We start from the raw sequence: 25,182 nt of genomic DNA, 5'->3' as shown, positions 1-25,182 counted from the left end.
GTGGCTAAGAATACGCCTACTGATGCAGGGGACATGGGTTCGATCCCTGGTCCAGGAAGATCCCACATGCCGCGGAACAACTAAGCCCATGTGCCACAACTACTGAGCCTCTGTGCCACAACTAGTGAGCCCGTGAGCCACAACTACTGAAGCCTGCGCGCCTAGAGCCCGTGCTCCGCAACAAGAGAAGCCACCGCAATGAGAAGCCGGCGCACCGCAACAAAGAGTAGCCCCCGCTCGCCGCAACTAGAGAAAACCCGTGCGCAGCAACGAAGACCCAATACAGCCAAAAATAAATAAATATATTAATTAAAAAGACAAAAAAGAGGGGCTTCCCTGGTGGCGCAGTGGTTGAGAATCCGCCTGCCAATGCAGGGGACACGGGTTCGAGCCCCGGTCTGGGAAGATCCCACATGCCGCAGAGCAGCTGGGCCCGTGAGCCACAATTACTGAGCCTGCGCGTCTGGAGCCTGTGCTCCGCAACAAGAGAGGCCGCGATAGTGAGAGGCCTGCGCACCGCGATGAAGAGTGGCCCCCGCTTGCCACAACTAGAGAAAGCCCTCGCACAGAAACGAAGACCCAACACAGCCAAAAATAAATAAATAAATAAATAAATAAATAAGTAAACAAGACTTGACCCTGCTGTGTGCAAAAAAAAAAAAAAAGCAATTGATGGAATTGGTTATAAAATAAAAATTTAACATGAAAATTTAAAAAAAAAAAAAAAAAAAAGACAAAAAAGAACCCATCATGATTTCTGAGAGTCACTTAAACTTTACTCCCTCTGCTTCGGCTCTTTGCTTCTTTTTAACTTTATTACATGGTGGAGCCAGGACTCAAAACAGAAGTCATTCCAGGGCACGTGCTCTTGTAATTACAGGAAGTCCCCTACATACGAACCTTCAAGTTGCGAACTTTCAAAGATGCAAACGTGCGTTCCATCAACATCAGGCATGAGTGAAATTGCAGCTTGCCCTCCGTCTCCTATCGCTGATGATCCTTCAGCTCTACCATCTCCCACTTCCTCTCCCTCCTCCAGTGAGTAACTCTTCTTGCCTGTTCACCCGATGCCAGCCCTGGATGTCAGCTGCTGCACTGTACTTTTCAAGGTACTGTACTGTAAGATTAAACATGTTTTTTTGTGTGTGTTTGTTTTTTATGTATTATTTGTGTGAAAAGTATTATAAACCTATTACAGTACAGTACTATATAGCCGACTGTGTTAGTTGGGTACCTAGCCAAACCCTGTTGGACTTACAAACAAAACTGGACTTAACGAACGCGCTCTCGGAATGGAACTCATTCGTATGTACGGGGCTTACTGTATACTACACTGCCTCTCCAGTGGGAGACGGAAAACCAGTCAACAGAGGAAACGGAAGTAGAGTGAGTTGGTCACAGGAAACACAACAGACTGGGAAAACCACGGGAGAAAGTATCCACTGCTATGGAGAGAATTAAAGAAATGACCACTGATCACTCAGCCTGATGATCTGATCATTGCTGATGGCATTTTCATTTAGAGTGATTTCCTGAAAAATGAAAACCCACAGGACAATTTCATCCATCCCTAAGTAAGGCCCAAGTGCTGCCACTATGTCCAAAAGGATTCTGCAGACAATATCAAAAGACCTTTTATGCTGCAACGCTTACAGAAGGAGATACAGCCTCCCTCTTTTTAAAAAAAACCACCCACAGAATAGACAACGTCAGTGTAGAAAAAGGTAAGCAAAGTATACTTATGGTTTTGCTTTTTAATGCATCTACCGTGGGAGAAATATGGGAAATCCATTCTTTGGCATTTCCAGATCTTAGCTACTGAGAAGATGCAGCAAACATCTGTGTGACTTCATTTGTCTAAGCTTTAAATATTACTTTAAAATGTAATATAAAATCTTACCTTTACCTCCCTATTATTAAAGAGTAAAAAATTGATGAATCTCTTAAAACTAAAGCAAAAATCACCTCTGAATATTATCTTAAGCAGTTATGAGCAGAAAAGCTACAAATTCCTATCAGCTGGCAATACTTAAGGCGAATGATGAAAGCAACATACAACTGTGTGATCACGCATGTGAAATCACACATGTGAGCAAACTGACGGTCAAAGAATGAGCCTCAGGCTCCTGTGAATGAAGTTACCATCACGTTTTCTAAAGACTCTTTTACCTCTGGCGTACGTAGGCAGGGGTGTGTGGGGTATGGATAAACCATTTTAAAGTAAGTTTATTAGTTAAACCAATTGAAAATAGAGGGACAAAGTGGGACCTGTGTTAAAGCCACCCTGACACTCTGCTCCAAGGCCACAGAAGTACATCCATTCCCTTCTCTCTAAATGCAGGCCTCTTGCCAGATAGAAATCAACATAAATAAGTACAGAAATATACATATTACACATATATAAAATATATCAACAAATATACATTTTTATACAATGTGTTTTATACACATTTATTTATGTAAAATCAGAGCCAACACTAGAATATTATTCAGATGTAAGATGGAATGAAGTGCTGGTACATGCTACCAAGTGAATGAAACTCAAAAACACGCTAAGTGAAAAAAGTCAGACACAAAAGGTCACAGGTTGTACGATACCATTTAAATGACATATCCAGAATAGGCAAATCCATAGAGATAGAAAGCACATTGGTGGTTTCCAGGGACTGGGGGAGGGGTGAATGGGGAATGAATGTTTAATGGGTTCGGGGTTTTATTTGAGGGTTAAATTAGCTCATAAGGGTGAAGCCAACAGGATTAGTGTCTTTCTACGAGACCTCGCTCATGCCCACGTGCTCTTTTTCTCTCTCCCCACACCCGTGTGAGGGCACAACCAGAAGGCAGTCCTCTGCAAGGCAGGACCAGCGTCCTCACCAGAAACCAAGCCTGCCAGTACCTTAATCTCGGACTCCTAGCCTCCAGAAACATAAGAAAATAAAAGCCTGGTGTTCAAGCCACCCAGTCTGCGGTATTTGGTGATGGCAGCCCGAGCTAAGACAGTAGAGTTATGATCAAACCCATTTTACAAATAGGACCATGAGGCACTGAATGGTGATGGTCAAAACCAATTCATACGTGGGAACACGAGGCACCTGCCCAAGGTCACACGCCCAGCAAGCAGGAGGACAGCATCCGAACCCAGGCAGTGTGCTTCCACGGCCTTCCCTCTAGACTACGTTCTGTGTGGAGGTGCTCAGTCTTGGTGAATGAATGCAAAGATGAAGAGGGATGGGGCAGAATCTTGGTATGGCATCCAACCCTCCAACCCTCCAAACCTCTCATCTCTGCGAAAAAAAAAAAAAAAAAAAAAGAAGAGTAAACTTTTAAAATTGAAAAATAAAGTTTTACCCCAAAAGACAAGATTATCCAGCTTCTATCCTTGGCTTAGCCAAGTAAAACAAAGAATAGGCCAAAAAGACTGAATCACGTGGGGATCCATTCCGAAAATGCAGAAATTCAACCTAGATACCACCCTTGCAAAATGGTTTCACAACACAGTAAATATTTTTTGGAAGCAATTAAAACTAACCCAAAGGAAAATAGAGGCCATTCTAGTCCTTTCTTTTGTTCCAAAGTTAAGAAACATCACTGCCTTGCTATGTAGAGGACACAAGCCCCAGTCAAGTTGTGCTTGGCCCACTAGGTAAAAACCAAAATGTTCTGCATTACTTGTCACCATTTTACAAATTGGGACAATTCACAGAAATCTACATATCTGGTCTCTCTTTAAAAACTAGAAGACTGGACCTCCCGTGGTGGCACAGTGGTTAAGTATCCACCTGCCAATGCAGGGGACAGGGGTTCGATCCCTGGTCCAGGAAGATCCCACATACCACGGAGCAACTAAGCCGGTGCGCCACAACTACTGAGCCTGCACACCACAACTACTGAAGCCCCCGTGCTCTAGGGCCACCATGCTGCAACTACTGAGCCCGCGTCCTGCAACTACTGAAGCCTACACGCCTAGAGCCCATGCTCCACAGCAAGAGAAGCCACCGCAATGAGAAGCCCACGCACCACAATGAAGAGTAGCCCCCACTCGCCGCAACTAGAGAAAGCCCGTGCGCAACAATGAAGACCCAACACAGTCAAAAAAATAAAATGAAAAAAAAAAAACTAGAAGACCTACATTTGTAAAGACGTGGATGGGCCCAGAGACTGTCATACAGAGTGAGGTAAGTCAGAAAGAGAAAAACAAATATCATATATTAACACATATATGTGGGATCTAGAAAATAGTACAGATGAACCAGTTTGCAAGGCAGAAATAGAGACACAGATGTAGAGAACAAACATATGGACACCAAGGGGGGAACGTGGGGGTGGGATGAACTGGGAGATTGGGATTGACATATATACACTACTATGTATAAAATAGATAACTAATGAGAACCTACTGTATAGCACAGGGAACTCTACTTGGCTGTACAGTAGAAACTCACACAACGTTGTAAACCAACTATACCCCAACAACAACAACAAAATCATTAAAAAAAAAATGAAAAGGCAAAAAAAAAAAGAACAAAACTAGAAGACCTAGCAAGATGGAGCCTTAATTCTTTCAGGTCTGTGAGCTCCAGCTAACCACAGTCCCCACTGCTCCCTATAGCTCACAACCTGGATCATTTCACTTTCTTACCTGCCGGCCCCTAATCTGCAAATCCTTTTACACAGTGCCTCCTGTAGTCTGGGTCTGGATACAGGTTTTAGAAAACGCATTATTTTGCACATAATGCCTCCATTAAGGGTAAGATTTTGAAGGAAAATGTTTCAATTATTTAACGGGCTTGTCAAGCAGTGCTCTTAATTAAACTTGGCTCAAATCAAAAGAAAAGGAGTATGTTTTCAGACCAGTCTTGGACATAATACATTAAATCATATCTTAATTCTGACCAAATGGCAGAATAAAGCTCTTTTTAAAAGCATGAATTCTAGCCACCCAAGTGAGTGAGTATTCCATTTATAGCTGCCAGGGGTTAAGGCTTCCAACGTCTTTTACCCACCACCCTGCCCCACCACTAACACACACACCCCCCATGTCACCGCCTCAGTATTGAATTTCAGCCTCCAGCAAGTCAGACTTTTTCCATTAGTTAGGTTTGGGATGATTCCTGAGCTGTAGGCACGCTTCCTGGCCAACCGCCAAGTGAACACTATAATGCAAGAAAATTGTTTATTCCTCAAAAAATAAAGAACCGATTCTATCTTTCCTTTGGTTTTCATAAAGTTCACCAAAAAGGAGCCTACGTTTCTCACAGTGCTTCCATTCTGTTGGATAAACTAACCCAAATCTCAAAAGTCACTGCTTTCTTCCCAGTTATAAAACAAACGGTTTTCATATTCAGAATTGAAAGGTGCTAAAAACAAATCTTAAAAGGTCCAAGCAGCTATCAATATTTTCTTAACACTCTCGCCGATTAATTTAAAAAATCCAAACCTTGGGTAACAATCAACTCTTCTTTGACTAGCAAGAGAGCAGGGAGCTGTATGCTTGGTAACTTTGGAAGGACTCCAGGCCTTTGTGCCATGAATTACTTGTGAACATTTCAAACTGTGATTTTCTGCTTCTCCTCGCACGGCCATCTGAAACTCAAGCTTGAATGATTAATTTCAAGTTTCACCCCTGGTGTCAGAGAACCTCCTTCTTTACAAGTCTGTGAATGAAGTCATCTCTTGAGAAACCACACCTGTAGGGTGGATACTCCAGGTGAAGGAGGAGGAAGAGACCTGTCATCACTGAGACACCCAGATGGCAACGAGTCAGAGAGTGAGGGCTGGAGACCAGGAGGGGATGGTCCCACACAGAAGCACGATCAATCCTGAGCAGTGGCCAAACCAGGGGCAGGTGTGTGAAGACAAGTTAGAACTCCAATTCGCGTGTACGTATGAAAGTTCAAAAATGAGGACAGAAAAATCAGAGCCTCAAATACAACAGGCAAAGCAAAGCCCAGACCTTCAGTGGAGGCCATGGGACACAGCTGCTGAAGAGACACCAGAGAAGGAGTAACCTCCATAATGTGGGTTACTTTCTGCACCTCAGTGTTGAAAACTTTTCTATCATCTCAGTCAAGGCAAGAAACGATATACCACACTCAGCTCGCCTGGGCTCCTTACGGAAAGAAAGCAGGTCCCTGGGAACATGATGGGCAGTAAGCTAAGTCAGGAAAGGCAAAGGCACACTAGCAACTTCTGTCTGATCTCAACAAAAGGATAAAGACCTTAATATTCCAACGTGAGAGCAGCTGGGCCAAGAAGGCTCACCACTGATCCCACCTGCTGGCAACACAGCCACTCCAAGTGATTCTGACCCATGACCACCTTTCCAAGGTCCTTCATGAGCTTTTGCTGGAATCCTCTAGGGAGCATGCAGGGCCCATTCTTGAGATAACCTAAATATCCATCATCAGTAAAGCTATGCTGTCAGAGAGTGGCTGGCAAAAGGGCAAATCAAAATGTCCATGACCATCTCCTCGTTGGGACCAGTGATATCCCAACAAGCCCTCTATGTCACTGTTAATTCTGTAGGCTCGTTATTTCTGCCGAGTCCACTATTTTCATTTTGCCAATTTGCAAATATTGAGTTCTGAGCCCCAGCCTTGTCCTGTATTTGAGGGAGTCCTAGACAAAACACACCCTCAACTAGGTACACAAGCCATGACAATAACCTTGAAATAAAGTCGCTGCCAAGCATGGGATCCTACCGCCCTGGGAAAAGTCCAAACATTTGATAAAATCCACAGTCAGTCTTCCAGACTGGCAACATCCACCTGGCTGGGAGAGCTGTAATAAGCTCACAAGACATCAACTTGGAAGAGAAGAAACGGACACACAGGCTCTGGAGTCAGACAAGAGACCTGGAATCCCATCTACTAGCTGTGTGACTTGACTAGTTACTTAACCTCTCTAAGCCACAGGTCGTTCAACTCTGCATGGAATTAACAATAGTTCCTAACCTGCAGAGCGTTCAATGAGGTGATGGATATAAGAGGCTCAGCATAGCACATGGCACCAAATAAGTGTCTCATAAATGTCCTCTAATTGTCAGTTTTAGAGGTTTATAGCTTCTAGATAAATCTGAGGGGCCTTTCAAGGTGCATCAATTGGTCAGCTGTATTTCCTTGGTGTCCTCTGGTGCCCTCTCCATCGAGTCATGGTCTCAGTAAGGACGGGTGGGAATCCCACCCACAGCCAGATGCCAGCTTTAGCACAGCCTTGGTCTCACAAGCATCCCAGGTCAGTCACAGGCTCGCTGGCACAACTGAATCACGCTGAATTCCATCAACATCGGTCTTTAATGAGCAGCGATCTCTGAAGCAAAGAAATCACTCACCATCCTTGAGTTTATCATTAATCTGAACTAACCGAGCTGGTGAATAAGTCCTTGGTACATGTCCCTTACCATGCACGGCTTGGTCCAGAGTGGTGAGTCCAAGCCTTGGTGATGCTGTCATCGCTGAAACCTCATTACCAGTATCAAGCCCAGATTTCCATCATGAACCACATCCAGAGTGCTTAATTCCACATCAGGGTCAGTTAATGTGCAACAAATTATCCACTTAGTAAATTGATGTTATGTTAGCAGATAGTGGTATGCACTCTTGTTCTAACAAATTAAACATCCCATTTAGAGCCCTGAGGAGTCCTTTTATTTAAATGATGCCCAATCAACAAACAAAGCATGCATGACACTGAAGTTCTTCTAGAAGGATGTCTCATTTACAGGTTAAAAAGCAACGAAGTAATAGAAAATAAGTATTTCCTTTTTTGGTCCACCTGCTTAGAGGAGAGAAAAAGGAGAGGAGAATCATGGAAGGAACTCACTCCTAGTACGATGTACACTTTAAATATCTTACAATTTTATATGTCATTTACACCTTGTTCAGCCAAAAATTTACAAAAAACTCACTCCTAAACCACAAATTAAATCCAAGAATTGTAAGATGAACCCAACCTAACTTCCCTCCTGCCTGAACGTTTGGTGAGAACAGTAAAGGTCTGGTGAGAAACAGTAAGTATTCTTCCACTGATTTTCAGCAAATAAAAGTTCTGCCTGCTGATTCAACTGCCTTTACCAAGCTTTCAGTGATTCATTACTATGGCTTGCAACAGAACAACATACTGGGTGAAAATTAAGCAGAAAGAAAAAAAAAAAAATCACACTCATCAAAATTGGGAGAAGCAGAAAAGTAAAGAGAAGGTGTGGGATTTGTTGGTAAAGTTTCACTTATCCTGTTCAAAGAAGCTGGCTCTTTCATTATCAGGGTTGCTACCCCAAGTGCTTGGAAATTGACAAATGACAGGAGAGGTCCAGAGAGCAAGAGGGCAGATCTTGAGTGCTGGCCCCTGCTAGCTTTCTTCCATCTCAGAAATATACACATCCGTTTCCTGATATTCTGTGACCAAACTTGTCCTACAGCCTGTTCCTTTGCTTTTTAGGATAAGTGGAAGCTCATAGTTAAGAAGGCCTAGACAAATTACTTAATACCCCACTATGTAATACATAGATTTATATATATGTATAAATGTTTTAATTATTTTTCACTAATGCCACAGAAAATTTTGGAATAAATATAACTAAGATATAACAATCGATCTAGATATATTGCTAAGCTATAATAAATAGAATTGAGATATTAAAATTAAATAACAATCAGATGAATGCATCATACACAAACACAAACACATATCCCTAAAAATTATACTATAGAGCTGCTTTGACAGGAAAAATTTTACTTAGAAAACACAGAAAATTAAAATAAAATAAAAAAGGGTTATAGAATCAAGTCAATCTTCTAACTCAGGATTTCCCAGCCTTGGCACTGTTGACGTTTGGACTGAATCAACTTGGGTTGTGTGGGACTGTCCTGTGCTTTCTAGGATGTTTAGCTGCATCCCTGGTTTCTATCCACTAGGTGCCAGTAGCCCCCTCCCCCCATCAGTGGTAACAACCAAAAATGTCTCCAAACATTGCTAAATGTCCCCGGGGAGCCAAAGTCGCTCCCTGTTGAGAATCACTATTCTATATGAAACAGACTTCTAATTCCATCCCTAATGACGCACCCAGCCCTTGGCAACATCCAAAGTGAACACTTTATGACCAAGAACGTATCTGCTGATGCAACCAGGCTAGCACTTTCTTTTTTAAACTACAAAATCTGTATCTTCTTAGGAATGAAAAACATTAGCAGCTACCATATCACCACCTGAACTGAATTACAGCTTTGAAAAGTTGATTTCGATGTAAACCATTATCTTTTAAAAATCTCACATCCGTTGAAAGGTCAATGTCCAAAATGGTTTTCTAAAGTTTTATCACTTGCTGTGAATCTAAAACTGCTCTAAAAGAAGAAACTCTTTATTACCAAAAAAACAAACAAAAAAACGCCTCCTTAAACTTGAATGAAATAGCATTTTCATCTATTTCTGCTGAGGAAGATGTGAACAGTCCTAAACCATGACCAGTCAGCTGAGTGCCACTTACATCCACAGGGCAGACAGAGCCATCAGCTCCGCAGATGACAAGCAAGATTCACAAACTGCACACAGATTCCACAGCAAACACGCCTTCTCCCAACACTGCTTCATGGGAATCTGGAGTTTATCAGAAACAGACAAAAGCCAAGAAAAATGACTTAGGAAATTCAGTGTGACCTTCGCCTTCCATAGAGATGCTCTCCAGAAACCTACAAATATTTCATTGAAGCTATTCTTTGAAATCTTCTCTCCAAACACAACTCCTACTATGCCTGTCACTCAGGATGAATGTTCAGTTGCTGCCATCACAAAAGCAATCGGAAGGACTATGTCTTTGGTTTGTTTGATTATAGGAAAATGTCTACCCCCTGTTGCAGTCGCTGGCAAATTAGGTAATTCTTCTGGGGCTTGTATCTCGTGACTTTGGTCTGCTCTCTGTGGAGAAGCAAATACACATTCCCAAAGCTCTCCACACAGATTCTGTCTTTACCTCCTTCTCTACAAACCACTGTTCAGCTGTATTTCTAGTTCCATACAGCTGAATATCTTTGGGTCCAAACCCTGGTTCCACCACTTCCCAGCTGTGTGGACTTAAACAAATCACTTCTCTAAGACTCTATTTTCATATATAAAATGGAAATGAGAATGGTACCAACCGTATAAAGCTACGGGGCAGATTAAATGAATTAATCCATGTCAAGAACTTAGCACAGCCCCAGCCCATGGTACGTGAGTGATCAATACACTTTTGCAAGTTAAACAACCGGACAAAAGAAAATGCAGATGGCATGGAGGCTGAAAAGAGCACAATGGCTAAGCCACGATGCAGATTCAATGTATTCAAATTATTACCAAAAGCCCGCACTATATTAAATCCTAAATCTACATCGTATTTCATCCTTGGACAAATAAACCACTGACTTGAGTTAGAGTACACTGCTAGAATATACATTTTTTTCTCTTTAAAAGGTAATTTTGTCCTAAGCTGGGTGTGAAAAAGACAGGATATACCATTTTTTAAAATTAGCTTCCAAAAACTTACTTACCTTGAGGGAACAGCTATTCAGCTTCATCAAACGTTTTATAATAATGCAAAAGAACACCCTCAAGGGACCTTTTATTCTTCTGACATATCCTGTTTCCTTGTTTCACATGCACATGCCAACTCTAAAGATCCCCATTTAGGGATCTGGTGGAGGTTTAAGAGCCCACGGGGATTTTAAGAGACTCAAAAGGACACAACCTAAGTCATATTTCTGACCCCATCATTTGGTGATAAACCCTGGGTAAAGGAACCTAGTTCTCTGTGCCTCAGGGAAAAGGAATTTACCTGATAGCTCAAAGATAATAGTGAATAAATATAAAGTTCCATTCCCGGTGAAGAGCCATCTGAACTCCTTGAAAGAGATTTTAATTTCAGAAGCACATTTTCTCAACACTGCATACAGTCCACCAAAGGGCAAGGCCTAAGGCAGCCAAGCTAGACCACTTTTTGCTACCTGTTTTACTCTTAAAACTGATGACTCATGTTTTAATTTTTATGGTAAAATACTGAAAAATAATAACTATGGTGAAAATACAGATGCACAATTTACCCTTCACAACGTATGCAAAGAGTCCCTGACTTGCTATCCAAAATACTGTACGGCAAAAGCCAATCCTCTTAACTTCACAGCCAAGAGCTCATTTTATCAGATGTTTTTTCTTCTGATATATACTTTGAAAAACAGGTGATTCCATCTTTAAAATATTTATAGAAAAGGCGCACTGGCCTTTTCAAAGAGAACCTTAAGTGAACGTGGTTTTCGAACCCAAAATACAGTAAGCTAACCCACCAGACCTACCCAAAGGCAAGAAGGAAATTGTTACAGCTGAAAAAGCTACATTCCCAGAGACACATCCAAGAATTTCAGTGGTTCTCAAGGTCTGAAAATTAATGCCAGAATTTACAGTGTGCACCTGACTTCATATCCTTCAAGTTGAACTTGGCATCTCCTTTTGTGAGAATCCCCAAAGGAATGAAAAATTTATGGAAACTCAGGATTAACAAGGCGGTATTCTGATGACCCCATTCTAATAAGGCAAGTAGGGTGTTAAAACAGTGGGGAGGCTGCTTGTAACTTTCATCTTCTTAGAAAACTGTAAGCAGTTCATAAACACTGCCTCGTAAAGATTCTGCTTCTGGACAGCAAACAATACATCTACTAGATGTGGACAAAATCCCTTAGGCAACAGGACCTCGGTATAAGATACTTCAGCCCGCGCACCAACAGTTCTGCCTGCCTCAGTCAGCAAGCAGGATGCTAAACTGAACATGTGTGTTTTATATATGTATATGTAACATATGCACATGTGTATCTATATTACAGATATTCGCACATACGCATATGTACACATATACATATATGATATATTAATCTCATATATAAACCAGTTTAAACAAACAAACAAAATCTCTCTTTTACACTTGAGAAGTAACAGCTTACCTACTTGCTGTTGAAACACTCACTGGTCATACCCTAGACACATACTTGGCAGGAAAAACAAGAGCAGGTGGGCATTATTCATATAAAACAGGAGTTACAATGGCAGAAAATTCACATGTGGAGAAACCCTGTGCTAGACAACCTAGGTGGCGAAGAGCAGAGCACAGGGCGTCTCCCTAGGACCTCGTGCTCATTCTCGGCTCAAATGTTAATTACAAAAGGAAGAGGGTAGCGAGGTCAGGGATCCTGGGTGGAGACAGCAGAGGTGAGAGGAGGGCTGGCTCAGAAGCCGGCAGTAGGCGTCAGGCGAGTTCAGGCTGCGTGTCCTTGGACTGGGGGAGCTGTCACGTGGCCCCTCACCAGGTGGATTAAAAACGGTAAGGAGAGTTCCTTTCCACGGGATTTACCTCTCTACGTGTTGCTCCCCTGTGCCCGATAAACTCTTTTTTCAAAGCATGGGACCAGAAGCAGTAAGAAGTAGGCTGTAAGAAGGAGTCCAGTAAGAATAACTGGGAAATACTCCCCTCTCTCCTGGGCTCATCTGCACTGGGCATTCCTCCCAAACTGGCCAGACCCAGGACCAGAGTGAGGGTGCGTCCCTGCTCTGTGCTCTGTGGCCCCCAGCCTGCAGGGTGACCAGCCTTTGGGTGGAGGCTGGGCCTTGTCTGTTCCACCTTCCACCCAGACGATCCCTCACTGTGGCCACGACCACATACCCGACAAGTCAGGACACTTTCCCTGGCCGTGGAAGTCTTGGCTTACATCAAAGAAACCCCTCCTTCCATCCCGGCCTGCCAAGATACTGGTGGATGACCGGAATATCTTGTAGCATTCTTGTTCCACATCCCAAGAAGTCTGGGCTTGAGCGAACTCCAACACTGGCCGCCTGGCTGGTCCAGGTGGGGCTGTCACATGTTTCTGACCTCGACAGCCTAGCCATCAAAAGTCACCGATTTCACACAGCTCCTGTCTCGGGGAAAGAGACCACGAGTAGGAATCTGCTGGTAGGTAGGATGGTGAGCAAGGGTTCAAATGCACCGGGTTCGACTGAATCGACCTCAAATTGCTTGAGACAGAGTCCGCAGTCAAAACATTCTGTGACAGCAGCACTGAAATATACTGCAAGAAGTACACAAGGAGGGCCATGAGAATCTGAGCTCTCAGCAGCCATGGGACAGAGTAGCATATTAACGCAAATAACTGCTAGCCTCAGAATGATAATGGATGTTAGCACAGGTATTAAAATAGTACCAGTACACTGGAATACTACGCAGCAATAAAAAGCAACTACTGATGCACACAGCACGGGTGGGTCTCAAGGGCACCGAGTGAAAAATGACAATCTCAGAGGATTTACACACTGATTCCATTTATGTAACAGTCTCGAATGACAAAATTATAGAGAAGAACAGATCAGTGCTTACTAGGGACTGGGGAGAGGGTGGGACTGTTTCTCGTGGGGCAGCACGAAGCATGGGAGAGTTCTGTATTCTGGGTGTGCTAGTGGTTGCACGAATCTATAGGTGTGGTAACACTGCCTAGGACTACACATGCGCACATACAGATGAGTGGATGCAAAAATCCGAACGAGGTCTGTAAACTGGACCAATGAAAATTTCCTGGTTTTGATACTGTACCATTGTTATCTATTGTTATATAAGATATCACCCCCAGGGAAGTTGGGTGACAGGTACACAGGACCTCTCTGCTATTTTGGCAACATCTGAGTCTGTATTTCTTTTTTTTTTAAAAAAAGCAAAACACGTCAGAATAAAACTGTACAAAATACATAGGGAGGCGGCAATAAATAGAACTTACCTCAACATGTTCTCAAAACTTTGAGAAAATATGACCTCCTTTTTTCCTAGTGGAGAACAACAGCTAGTTTGATTACTCGGTATAATAAATATTTCCCTAATGCTCTAAGGAGAGAACTTTGGGAATATGAGGTAAAACACTAGGAGGGAGACCAACAAAAGCTTTAGAGCAGAGGGTACAGCTGGGCGTGAATATTCCCACCAGACGGAACAACACAACTTAAGATGATAAAACCGATTCTAAGTGTCCAAGTCTCCCGGGGAGAGTTTGGATCCTAAAGAGAATAAAATTTCAACACTGATAAATGTGTGCTCCCCATCACCCAAAGAGATGAAAAGCAATTAGGAATCGACATAAATGAGGAAGGGTGAAGAAATTTCGGGAGTGATCCAAATTTAAGCTGTGGCTACAAAAGTGTGGCCATGGCACCATGATTCTCCACTGGAGCGATTTTACTCCCCCTTCCTCCCCAGGGCATATCTGCAATGGCTGGAGATGTTTTTCGTTGTCACAACTCAGGGAGGCGAGTGCTACGGCATCTCGTGATCAGAGGCCGGGATGCCGCTCTACACCCTACAAAGCACAGGACAGCCCTGCGTTACAATGACTGATCCGGCCGAAATGTCAAGGGTGCTGAGGTTGAGAAGGCCTAGAAAGAGGGCACCCTTGCCCACCTCTGAAAATCTGAGGCTGAAAGCTACGGGAGGGCTGTACACACCCCTTGGCCCTTAGCGCACATCACTGAAAGAACAAAGTGTGGGCAGAGATAAACAGAAGCAAACCTGTACTAAATGACAGTGGTATACATTGTAAAAGGTGGAGTGTTATTTTCACCCAGAACTCAACACTTCTATTTCAAAGTCCATGGAAAGATCTCCCGGGGGTAATTAATAAAAATAATAAGCCTTACAGTCACACACAGACACAGACAGACACAGACAGACACAGACACACACACACACACACACACACACCCATCAACAGTGTTGTATGTTACCTAAATCCCTATAGCTAGAACCACCACCACCACGTAACTGCTGTAGCTCAGGGTTAACTCACAAGGATACTTACAATGCAAAGGAATAAGAATTAAAAGAAAAATCCATACAAACGATTCCCCAAACAAATGGCCAATGGCTCCCCAGGTGGTATACAGCAAGGTCCCCTGTGTAGGCTTTGGCCTTAAATGAACATCAGGTACGGGCACTGGGATTTCTGGGGGTCAGATGCGAATCAACACCCCACTTGTAATTGACTGAGAAGAATGCCTCCCTCCTCCACTCTGGTTCAGAGAAGAACCTAACAAGTGGACACAGAAATCTAGTATTATGTGTTTCCTCTGTGAAACAATGCATGTCATTAAGAGTCTAAGAAGAAGCTACAAAATCCCTGCTATCATAAATACATCATGACAGGGTGTCTCAGCTGTGCCTGCTGTAAGCTGCACCGACACCTCTCAGAAAACTTTTGCTGCCAAATAGTCTAAGTAAAAATGTGCGAACCCTTTGAACAAACATCCCCACTCCTGGAAAATTTTATCCTCGAGAAATAATCAGACAAGCGTGCAATGACCTGGGTACGAGAATGTATGTGTCCTGTTTTCTATAATAGCAAACACCTAGATACACCTAGAATGGACACATAAATAGGGACACATGTCCAGGAAGAACGCAGGGCCACTCAGACCAGACACCTCAGACCTCTGTCTTGGGCTATAGGTTTCAGAGTGCACTGTGCATCACAAAGAAAAAAGAAGGTAAACAAACAGAAGTTCCTCAAATAAAGAGTAAATCACGGTCTTTGGTGGAAAATGATATTATATTAATTTTGAACTTGCAGTAGCAGCAGCTATTTGATATAAACTATTGTTTACTATTAATATTAGCAAAAGTTTCCAAAACCCCCCAAAAAACCTAACCTGGCCACTTCACTTTAAAAAAATGTGTTTTTAAAAATTTTAGAGAAAAATTTCTTCAAACAGGAACTACATGTGAAACAGGCAACAAAATTGGTATTTTAAGAAAATATAAGGCGATAAAAACATTTTCATGACTAGGAAGAAAAAGATTCACACATTTTTATATGTAGACTATTTTCTGACTGAGATGCATTAAGGTTTAGTCTCATCTGAAAACAGATTTTTAACGAATTAACTTCTGTTTTCAGTTTTCTTTATAATATACACAGGATTGAAAAGTTTGAGGAATATTTTAAGAAACAGTGGAAATTCACAATATTAATGATATGACTTATACAATAAAATTAAAATATTTTGTGCTTCCTGCAGTATCAATAACCTATCACACGTAATTTTATTCCTTTTTTTAACCTAAATATTGCTGTATGAATTTTGTTGACAATGTCAATAACTACTGGCTGCCTTAGCAAAGCGTCCCCAAACCAAAATTAATTAAAGAACCACAATGACTCAAGAAAGGTTTTTTACTTTAGCATTACTGTCAGTAACACAAATTATTGTGAAAATCTTGACTGTAACCATATAATTAGTGATTCTGCTGAAATATGGGCAAGAAAAGTAGACCTATTGAAAATTTACTATGGAGTATATGTCTATTACTCACGCAGACATCACTGGTCCATCAATAGGACACCCACACATGTGCAACTATAATTATCTTCCTTCATCTTTCATAGTCTGACTTTGGGCAATAAAACCCATAGCTTTAGACATTTTTCGATTGTGTCCTAATGAAGGTATATTTATCAAGGTAGGAGAATAGAAGACACTTATTTACCAGTTTGGAAGCTTGATTTATAACTTAAATATTTTACAGATGTGATATAGGGCTTGCATTTGTACTCTTGTCCCCGGCCCTGAAAAATCACAGGGGCTGTCTGTATACATGCAAGATCCTTGCCATTTAAAGCTTTTCTCAAGCAACTCTTTTAAATTTATTTATTTTATTTTTGGTTGCGTCGGGTCCTCGTTGCTGTGCGCGGGCTTTCTCTAGTTGCGGCATGCAGGCTTCTCCTTGCGGTGGCTTCTCTTGTTGCGGAACACGGGCTCTAGGCACGCGGGCTCAGTAGTTGTGGCTCGCGGGCTCTAGAGCGCAGGCTCAGTAGTTGTGGCGCATGGGCTTAGTTGCTCCACGGCATGTGGGATCTTCCTGGACCAGGGCTCGAACCCGTGTCCCCTGCATTGGCAGGCGGATTCTTAACCCCTGCGCCACCAGGGAAGCCCTCTCAAGCAACTCTTAAGTGAAAAACATTACAGGTGCCCTTTCACAGAAACAGATACAGAGGCAAAGAAAGCATATACCACAAAACATTAAGAGTAGGACTGAGAAAGTTTTTGTCCTTTGCTTATGGCATTTTCTAAATTTTCTAAACTTAGCACATACTCCTTGCAGGATTAAGGAAAGAAAAAAGTTTAAGAATGACATGGAAAAGTAATATTGTAAATCTATGTTTATCAAAGCTTTTGTTTTTAAGCAAGAACACTCTTAATTCTACATATATTCCTAGCAACCCAATTTAAGTATCTATGAAGCTGATAAAACCCAAAGATCAATGGTAGCCTCACACATGAGCATGAAGTCTACCAGAAAAACTTTTAAATAGACTTTTAACACACAAAGTAGATAGCATGAACACAGACTCTACAAAGAGGTAAGTCCACTTCTCTCCACAATGTACATCACTGTCAATGGATACTGCTTACATGTTATTAACTGACCCCCAAAAATGACACTTAAAAGAAATATGGGGTTCTTTTGGGACCCAGTATTAGGTAAGGGGCCAAGTGAAAAAGCTACTTTCTATTCCAACGTCCAAATCTCATTTTACCTTGCCCTTTAATCACTGACAGGTAATAAAGATAAACATCCCTACCACAAAATACAAAAATTCAACATTGCCTACCTTTTCTAATATAAGTCTCTTTTTTTTTTTTTTAATTACCACAATTTTAAATGCCTTTCTACAGAGGCAATTTTCATCCTGAAGAGTAGATACTGAAGCTGGGGAGAAGATAGAACTATGAAATGCCTAACTGCCATCTGGTCCTCCCCTGCTCTGGCTGTGTTTCAACAGATGTGGCATGGCTTTGCCACAAGAACTCTAACACTTTTTCCTGTAACTGCCAGAGTCAGATGATGTGATGTCATGTGACACGAGGGGCTAGATTTAAACTGGGGACTCAAGTTTCATATATTAAGCCTGGCGGACACATTTTCCAAACAGCTTTTAGTGAGGTATCAAAATGTTTTATTCAAGGACTGCTCCATGAGAAATGTTCCGCTCTCCTGTCAAAGATCACTCCACCCACAAGCATTAATAAGCTAACAAGTAAAACAACGGATATAGAGAAACTCTGGGAAGGCGGCCAGAATCTTTAATCGAAAGAGAAGATTCCATCAGAAAACCTCCAAGAGGAATACTCTGATAATTGAGACTTAGAATAGGGAGACAAATGAGCCCTATCCTTTCTTTTAATAAAATAACTACTTCTCAAAAATCTAGTTTTCTAAGTGCCTTATTATCTAAATCTCCCTACCATCCTCATGAGGTTGGGGCCAGCAGCTTTAGTAACCACACCTCACGAGGAAACAGAAGGGAATTGTCTTTCCTAAGTAAAAGGCACACCAAATAAAAATTGGTGGCATGTTCAAAAGCTGATGAACATTTTCCTGCGGGGTCTGCAGTGTTTCTGGGGCATGGGCCACTTGTTTTCCCAAACCCCCATGCAGTTTTCAACTCAAAAATCATTCACTAACTGCCTAAGGTCTTAAGTACTTTATCAAAGAAACAGTGATGCAAGCATAAGACAAGTGACACCAACAGGAGAGTAAAGCATGGCAGTGAAGAGCACAGACCCTCTGGAGACATCCTGTGTGGGTTCAAAGCCTGGCCATCGCTTTCTAACTGTGTGACCTTGGGCCACTTATTTAACCTCTCTCTGCCTCACTTTCCTCATCGATGGAGCCTCGCTCATAGGGTTGTTAAATAAAGTAATTACTGAATGGAAAGTGCTCAGAAACATGCCTTGCACACAATAAGCACTCAATAAACAGCAAACATTTTTTACTGTCTTCAAAGAACTGTAAAATGCTTCATAATCCAGGGAAAAAGTTAGAAGCATCTCCCCTCCCACCATAAAAAACTCTGTACTCGAGAGGAAAATAACAGCTACACAAGGATAGAATCCCATCCTTAAGGACCTTTGAGTGCAAACGAGGTGATAAAACTTATAAATCGGATTATTTAATCTCTCAAGACTCTGTCTATTCATCGGAGAAGGAAAAAAAAAAGTAAAGCCCTCTAGCTAAAAGGGGTAAATTCCTAACACAACCAGGACAGAAAGAAGTACAGTCAAGTTCATAGGAAAGAGAGGAGTGACCATGAACTAGACTTGTTGGGGATGGTTTCAAAAAGGAGCTAGACAGGCAGGACATCCGATCAGCAGAGAGAACGGCACATACGAAGGTATGGAGTAAGATTGGTAATAGACCCTCTGGAATAGAATTCACATGTGGGAAAAGAATAAAGAGAGTTGCAAGGTCAGAAGGCCTTGGAAACCAGACTAAGAATGTGAGCTTGACTTTATAAGCAATCTAGACATGCTTTAGACAGAGTTCTGGAAAATCAGCCAGAAGTGTATTGGTCAAAAGGGAGAATATTAAAAAATGCAATCTAGCACCAGAAATGATACTGGGAACAGCTCGAAGACCAAGATTTCCCTGCACCATAGAGTACTGGGATTTCAGTCACCATCAAAGGCCACTCGTTCTTAATTTCTAAGTTACTATAATCTTTAATTATTACTCACTTACCAGGTGCCAAGAGCTCTGTAAATCTTTCTCGAATTCTAATAACCATGCAAGGTCAACACCGTTATGCTCACTTACAGACAGAGAAAGGAAGCCCAGGAAGGTCAGATAACCTGGCTGAGAGCCCACAGGTGTGGAGGGTACAGCCAGCCTCCCAGAGGCCACATCTCTTCTACTCGTAGGGAGGAGGCTCTCAACCCACCTAGGGGCATTCAGGCCCAGGGAAGTGTGGCCCAGCTTCCCGTAGACTTCACTGGCTGCTCCTGCTTGAGCGTGCCCTGCAAGTCAATGACCTGAGACTATAAGTCCCCTACACACGAACCTTCAAGTTGCGAACTTTCAAAGATGCGAATGTGTGTTCCATCAATGTCAGGCGTGAGTGAAACTGCAGCTTGCCTTCCGTCTCCTATCGCTGACGATCCTTCAGCTCTACCATCCCCCACCTCCTCCCCCTCCTCCAGTCAGTAACTCTTCTTGCCTGTTCACCCGATGCCAGCCCTGGATGTCAGCTGCTGTACTGTACTACTGTACATTTCAAGGTACTGTACTGTAAGATTAAACATGTTTTCTTTAATTTTTGTGTTTGTTTTTTATGTATTCTTTGTGTGAAAAGTATTATAAACCTATTACAGTACAGTCCTGTGGAGCCAACTGTGTTAGTTGGGTACCTAGGCTAACTTTGTTGGACTTAAAAACAAAATTGGACTTAACGAACGTGCTCTGGGAACGGAACTCGTTCGTTATGTAGGGGACCTGCTGAATTACGCAGCAGTTATTTTGAATGCAAAATTTTGAAACCCATTTATAAGGAGGTACCCTATTTCCCATCACTCCATAGAAGAGCGCATTCAAGGCTTGTGTCCTTAAAGGTGACCTCACTTAAAAGCCAGCAGAGCTGGAAAAACAAACACTCAGCACTCTCCCTGCACAGCTCTGGTTAAACAGTGCTGGCCCTACCCACGCTGCTCTGGGCCTGATCTGGGGAGAGGTGAGGGCCCAGGAGACCAGGGCTCCCTGCTCCCAGCTGCTTCCGTGCCTCTGCTGCACCCAACATGGCAGGGCCCAAAAGTGACAACAGGAATCCTTGCGGGGTGTGCAGAAAGGGCAAGGCACTGTCACTCCACTGTGGGAAAAGGGGACACCAGGGAATGTTCTGATGATTCCATTTTATAGTCGTCAAAGGGGTGGCCTGCAGGATGTGGTGGGACAAGGAAGTCCTCAGTGCTTGCCTTTTGCCCTTGAGAGATGATTGGGGGGCAGGGGGAGGGGGAAGGAAGGAGCTGCTAAAATCAACAGTCTTAATTTCTTTTACCAAGACAAAAAATATCAGTAAGATGTGAAACAAACAAAACACTATAAAAAGGGGAGAAAAATAGCCTCAAGAACTCGTTCCAGCTTAAAAAACTATTTGAACTCCAGGTAACAATAGAGATTAAGACACCACCCCGAATTAAGTGGAAACGAGGAAGGTGTTTCCACTTAACACCTGGAGAGGTGCGTTTGTTCCAGCCCAGGGTGACCCAGGCTGTAAGAAACAGGTACAGCTGGAATGCTTTCCACTAACAATTCAGCGCTTAAAACATTAATACCTGCTCTATGTTTGTATTGTTTATGAGTATCTTACTCGTGTATATTTTACACACTTCTGAAAAATCAAAGTGTTCATATAGGTCCAGTTAATAAGCCTCAAAAGCTCTTTCGCTTGAACAGCCATCATGCCATGCCTGTTCCTAAAACAAGACGGAGAAGTCCCGCTCGTTTACGTGCCCAGCTGGCACTGACTGGCCCCTCCAGTATTCTAGTCTGTACCCAGCACTGGGGACTTGGAAACAGCAGCCACTTCAAAACATCAACACGTTTGCACAGCAGTCTTGCCACTTTGCCGGTTGAGCCTTTTCAGTTTGTTTTAAAACTTGCTTCTGGTTACAGACATACCTAACCTTAGGTTCTTCCTGAAGTAACTTTTTAACAACTTACCTCTAAATGCTGAAAAAGCAAATTTCCGAGAAGTGCGCACACAATTCACTCGAGAGATGTCATAAAGATCCAAGGCCGTGAAGAAACTGAAACTCAGTTGGGGAGTGGTCTCCAATCCCCGGGTACATTTTGAGGTCAGTAGCCATCAGCTGCCGGGCACAAGCCTCACAAGCTTCCAGGTGATCGGCAGTCAGATGCCTGATGCTACGTAAAGCAGGCAAGAAAGCTGTGCCTGCAACACGCACGGGAATTAATTCCACGAGGCAACTGCTTCGTGGGTCTCACTCAGTGGGTCTCAGCTGGGAATGATTTTGTTCTCTGTGGCTCATTTGGCGACGTCTGCAGACATTTTGGTTGTCACAACTTGGGGGTGCTAGTGGCATCCAGTGGGTAGAGACCAGGCAGGCTGCTCAGAATCCCACTCTACACAGGACAGTTCCCCCACACCAAAGAACTGGCTGACCCAGAATGTCAATGGTACCCAGTCTGAGAAACTCTGGTCTAGCTCTAAATAGCAGCTGCTAGTCACAAGGAGCTCTCGTTTCCTTGTTATTTGGCCGTTCACACATAGAGCTAATACATGCGACATCTCAATTTTTTTTCAATTGTTAACATCAGCTTCAAATTGCTGTCCAACAAGCAATAAGTCATTACCCCTAAGTCACAATGGGAAAAGTTACCAAAGAACAGGACACCACTTAGAGATACAAGAGGCCTTACAATTATGCTGTCCTTGGAAATATATCACTTCCACACTTAACTCCATAAAGAGATCCATAGAGACAGAATCTATGTTAGGAGTATGTCTTCAATTAATAGCACTGTATAGCCTCTCTGGCCCTGCTGGCTTCCCATTCAAAGTAATTATGGTTAGGGGAGGAACTCTGATTAGAAATTAATACTGACTAGAAATAAATTAATCAGAAATTAATTTCTGATTAGAAATTAACATTGTAATAGAAATACATCACAAGAGTAAAAGTATAACTTTGAATAAAAATGTCCCCCAATACTAAAGTCACCAGCAACAGAGCAAAAAGGCTGTGAGTTCCGTAACAACCTCTTCAACCTTGGGCAAGTGACTTAACGTCTTTGGATTAAGATTCTTCACCTAGGAAAGGCAGGGGATGGAGAAGAAGATCTCTGAAGGCCAACTTCAACATTATATTAATCATGGATATAAAATCCAACAACTAGGTCTCCTTACACTGAACCAAGGCATAGTGTAAGGAGAAACAGTACTTCAAAGTCCAATGGGAGGATACCAGGGCAGGAGGTTGCAGCTGCCCCATGTTATCCTGCAGTTCTCCCCACTTCCACTAGGGGGCAGAGTCCTTCCAAAGGGGAGGTCACTGGCCCCCTGCAGTCCACAGACAGGCTTCATGGGGATGGGGACCCCCACAAATCGAATACAAACTCTATGTCTCATCAAATTTCCTGAAGAACTCACAACACAAGAGCAAAATAAAGGCCTCCCTCCCCCCGCCAAAAAAAGTTAAGAATTAAGAGTCCCGCAGGTAGAGCCTCAGGTTTTCTTACAGATGAAAGCAATTAAACTAGCCCACTGGTCTTTTATCACTGGTTAACCTGCAACTCCTGCAAAAAGTTCTGGTGCCTTCTTACAGGCATGCAAACGAAGGTCTATGGACTAGCAAATGCTAGTCTCACAATTATAGGTCTCATTTAAAAAAAAAAAAAAAGGAGAAATATGGATTAATGAATGATTAATTCTTTTCCAGTCGACCTCTCACCATGAATGTGGGTATCACCTGTGAGATACCACTTTAAAAAAAAGGGGGATATTACTATTACACAAGAATATACCACTCTGGCCACTATAAATAGTCATCAGGCTATTTATAGTAAGTGGGCATCCGGAAAGTACAATGACTTGAAATAATAAATCCAATTAAGTCTGAGAAAGCAAGTTAACCAACATAGAGGCAAACCCTCACCAATCTAACTTGCTGGAAGGTTCCAAAACTGTCCTGGATTTACAAAACATCCCCTGGCTTTCAATGAAAGTCACATCAGACTCATTAAGCCAACTAAGTTTACTTTGAGCCACACTTCAAACCTCAAACTTAAATAGAATTTGTTAAATAAACACAACCAAGAAAGGAAAGGGAACCAAGAAACCACGGTAACTCTCGATCCCAGAGAAAAGGGTTCTCAAGTCAAGGGTTTCAAGTAACCGTGGTGTCCCGCCCTCAATGACCCAAAAAGGAGCATCAGTTTAATCTTTCAAAAATAACCAATGTTCGCTCTAAACGATTTTCTTTACATTCGAATTCCAAATCTGCCAAGGACAGTCAGCACAAATACGTGATCTTTTGATCTCACCCTCTGGAATGATCTCAAATCCTAAAAGAGCACTTCTTGGTGAGCACCAGAACCTAGACTCGAAAGGTCCGACAGGCCGAGAACACAGTGAACGATTAAACCCTCGCCTCCCCCTTCTCACACTTCATTAAGCGTCTCCTCTGGAAGTGTTTGCACCCCTCTCACAGGAAGCCGGCACGTTTTGCAAAGGAAATTCCAGACCAGACCTTTCTTGGAGAAAGGCAAAGTCCCCGATGAACGCTTTTATTGGGTTTCCCGCACCCAGGCAGCCGGGCAGGCACATCTCCCCGCCGGGCCCCTCGTCCGCCAGCTCACCTCGCGCGGGTCGCCGCGGGGACACCCGGTGAGCCAGCCACCCCCGCAAAAGGACGCTCACCTTCGCTGCATCCCGGGGCCAAGCGGGAGCGCGGGACAAAATAAATCCCGCCAGGCATTACTCAGCCGGAGACTCCCCGGGGCTTGATTTCTGGCGACTCCCTGAAAGTTTCACCCTCTCGGGCTAAGTGCGCGCGGTAGCGTGTGTGCGCGCGGCGCGGTGAGCGCCTCCCTCCCTCCTGGGAGGCCAGGTCCGGGCAGGAAAGGAGCCCGCGACCGGCTCACGGAAAGCAGCCCGGCCCGGGACGCCGGCGCCCGCCCTCCCGGCCGCGAGCGCACTCACCTCGGGGAAGAAGTTGTCCATTGTTCCCGTGCGCTCCCCAACTCGCCCGAGTCCGGCTCCCAGCTCGCGGAAGTCAGCCCAGCAGAAGGTCCGGGGAAACCATGCGTGTCACAGCGCGACTCCCAGAAACTCGAGCCCGCGGGGCTCCCCCGCTGCCATCTCCTTCTCCCCTTCTCGTCTTTCGCACCTTTTGTTTGCCCAAACCCAAGTCTCTAACTCATCCGTCCCAACTGCAGCCTTTGTCTCCTCTTTCTCCAAGTTCCTCACTCCTGGGCGCCGCGCTCGCGAGCGGAGAACAGCTGGTGGCACATTCTTCCCCCCGGCTGGGGGAGGGAGGCGGGGGGCTGGGGAGTGCGCCCCCTCCCTCTGCGCTCCGGCCGGAGGCGCTCGGGGCGGGCAGGGGGACAACGGCTACAAAGCGAGCCCGGAATGGCTCTCCCAGCTCGAGCGCCGCCCCGGTGAGTATTCGGACGCCCGGGCTCACCGGCTCACGGCCACACGGAGACTTGCGGACAGGAGAGCACGGCCCGCCCAGCCCGCTCATCCGGCCCCGCCCACTCGCTCGCCTCGCCCCGCCCCGCCAAGGGCTGAGCCCCGCCCACTAAGCCGGCCCACCGGGCCCATCCGCCACGCCCCG

At 43.7% G+C, this 25,182-nt stretch overlaps 1 protein-coding gene across 3 annotated transcripts in view; it reads right to left on the bottom strand.

Annotated features, from left to right (window-relative positions):
- The window catches only part of MYO10 (myosin X), a 214,272-nt gene extending 189,221 nt beyond the window's left edge, over positions 1–25,051 (bottom strand). Inside the window, exon 1 of one of the 3 annotated variants that reach the window (XM_082453666.1) lies at positions 24,546–25,051. In XM_082453666.1, the coding sequence (XP_082309792.1) occupies positions 24,546–24,566 (21 nt within the window). In that variant the 5' untranslated portion in view covers positions 24,567–25,051. Of the gene's footprint in view, positions 1–24,263; positions 24,384–24,545 lie in introns of those variants that run through there. The other 2 variants (XM_082453665.1, XM_082453667.1) reach the window with 2 other exon arrangements.
- Between the last annotated feature and the right edge of the window lie 131 nt (positions 25,052–25,182).

This window comes from Balaenoptera physalus (assembly GCF_965194825.1).
Source record: "Balaenoptera physalus genome assembly, chromosome: 3".
Taxonomy (NCBI): Eukaryota; Metazoa; Chordata; class Mammalia; order Artiodactyla; family Balaenopteridae; genus Balaenoptera; species Balaenoptera physalus.
This window is presented reverse-complemented; position numbering and strand designations above follow the sequence as displayed.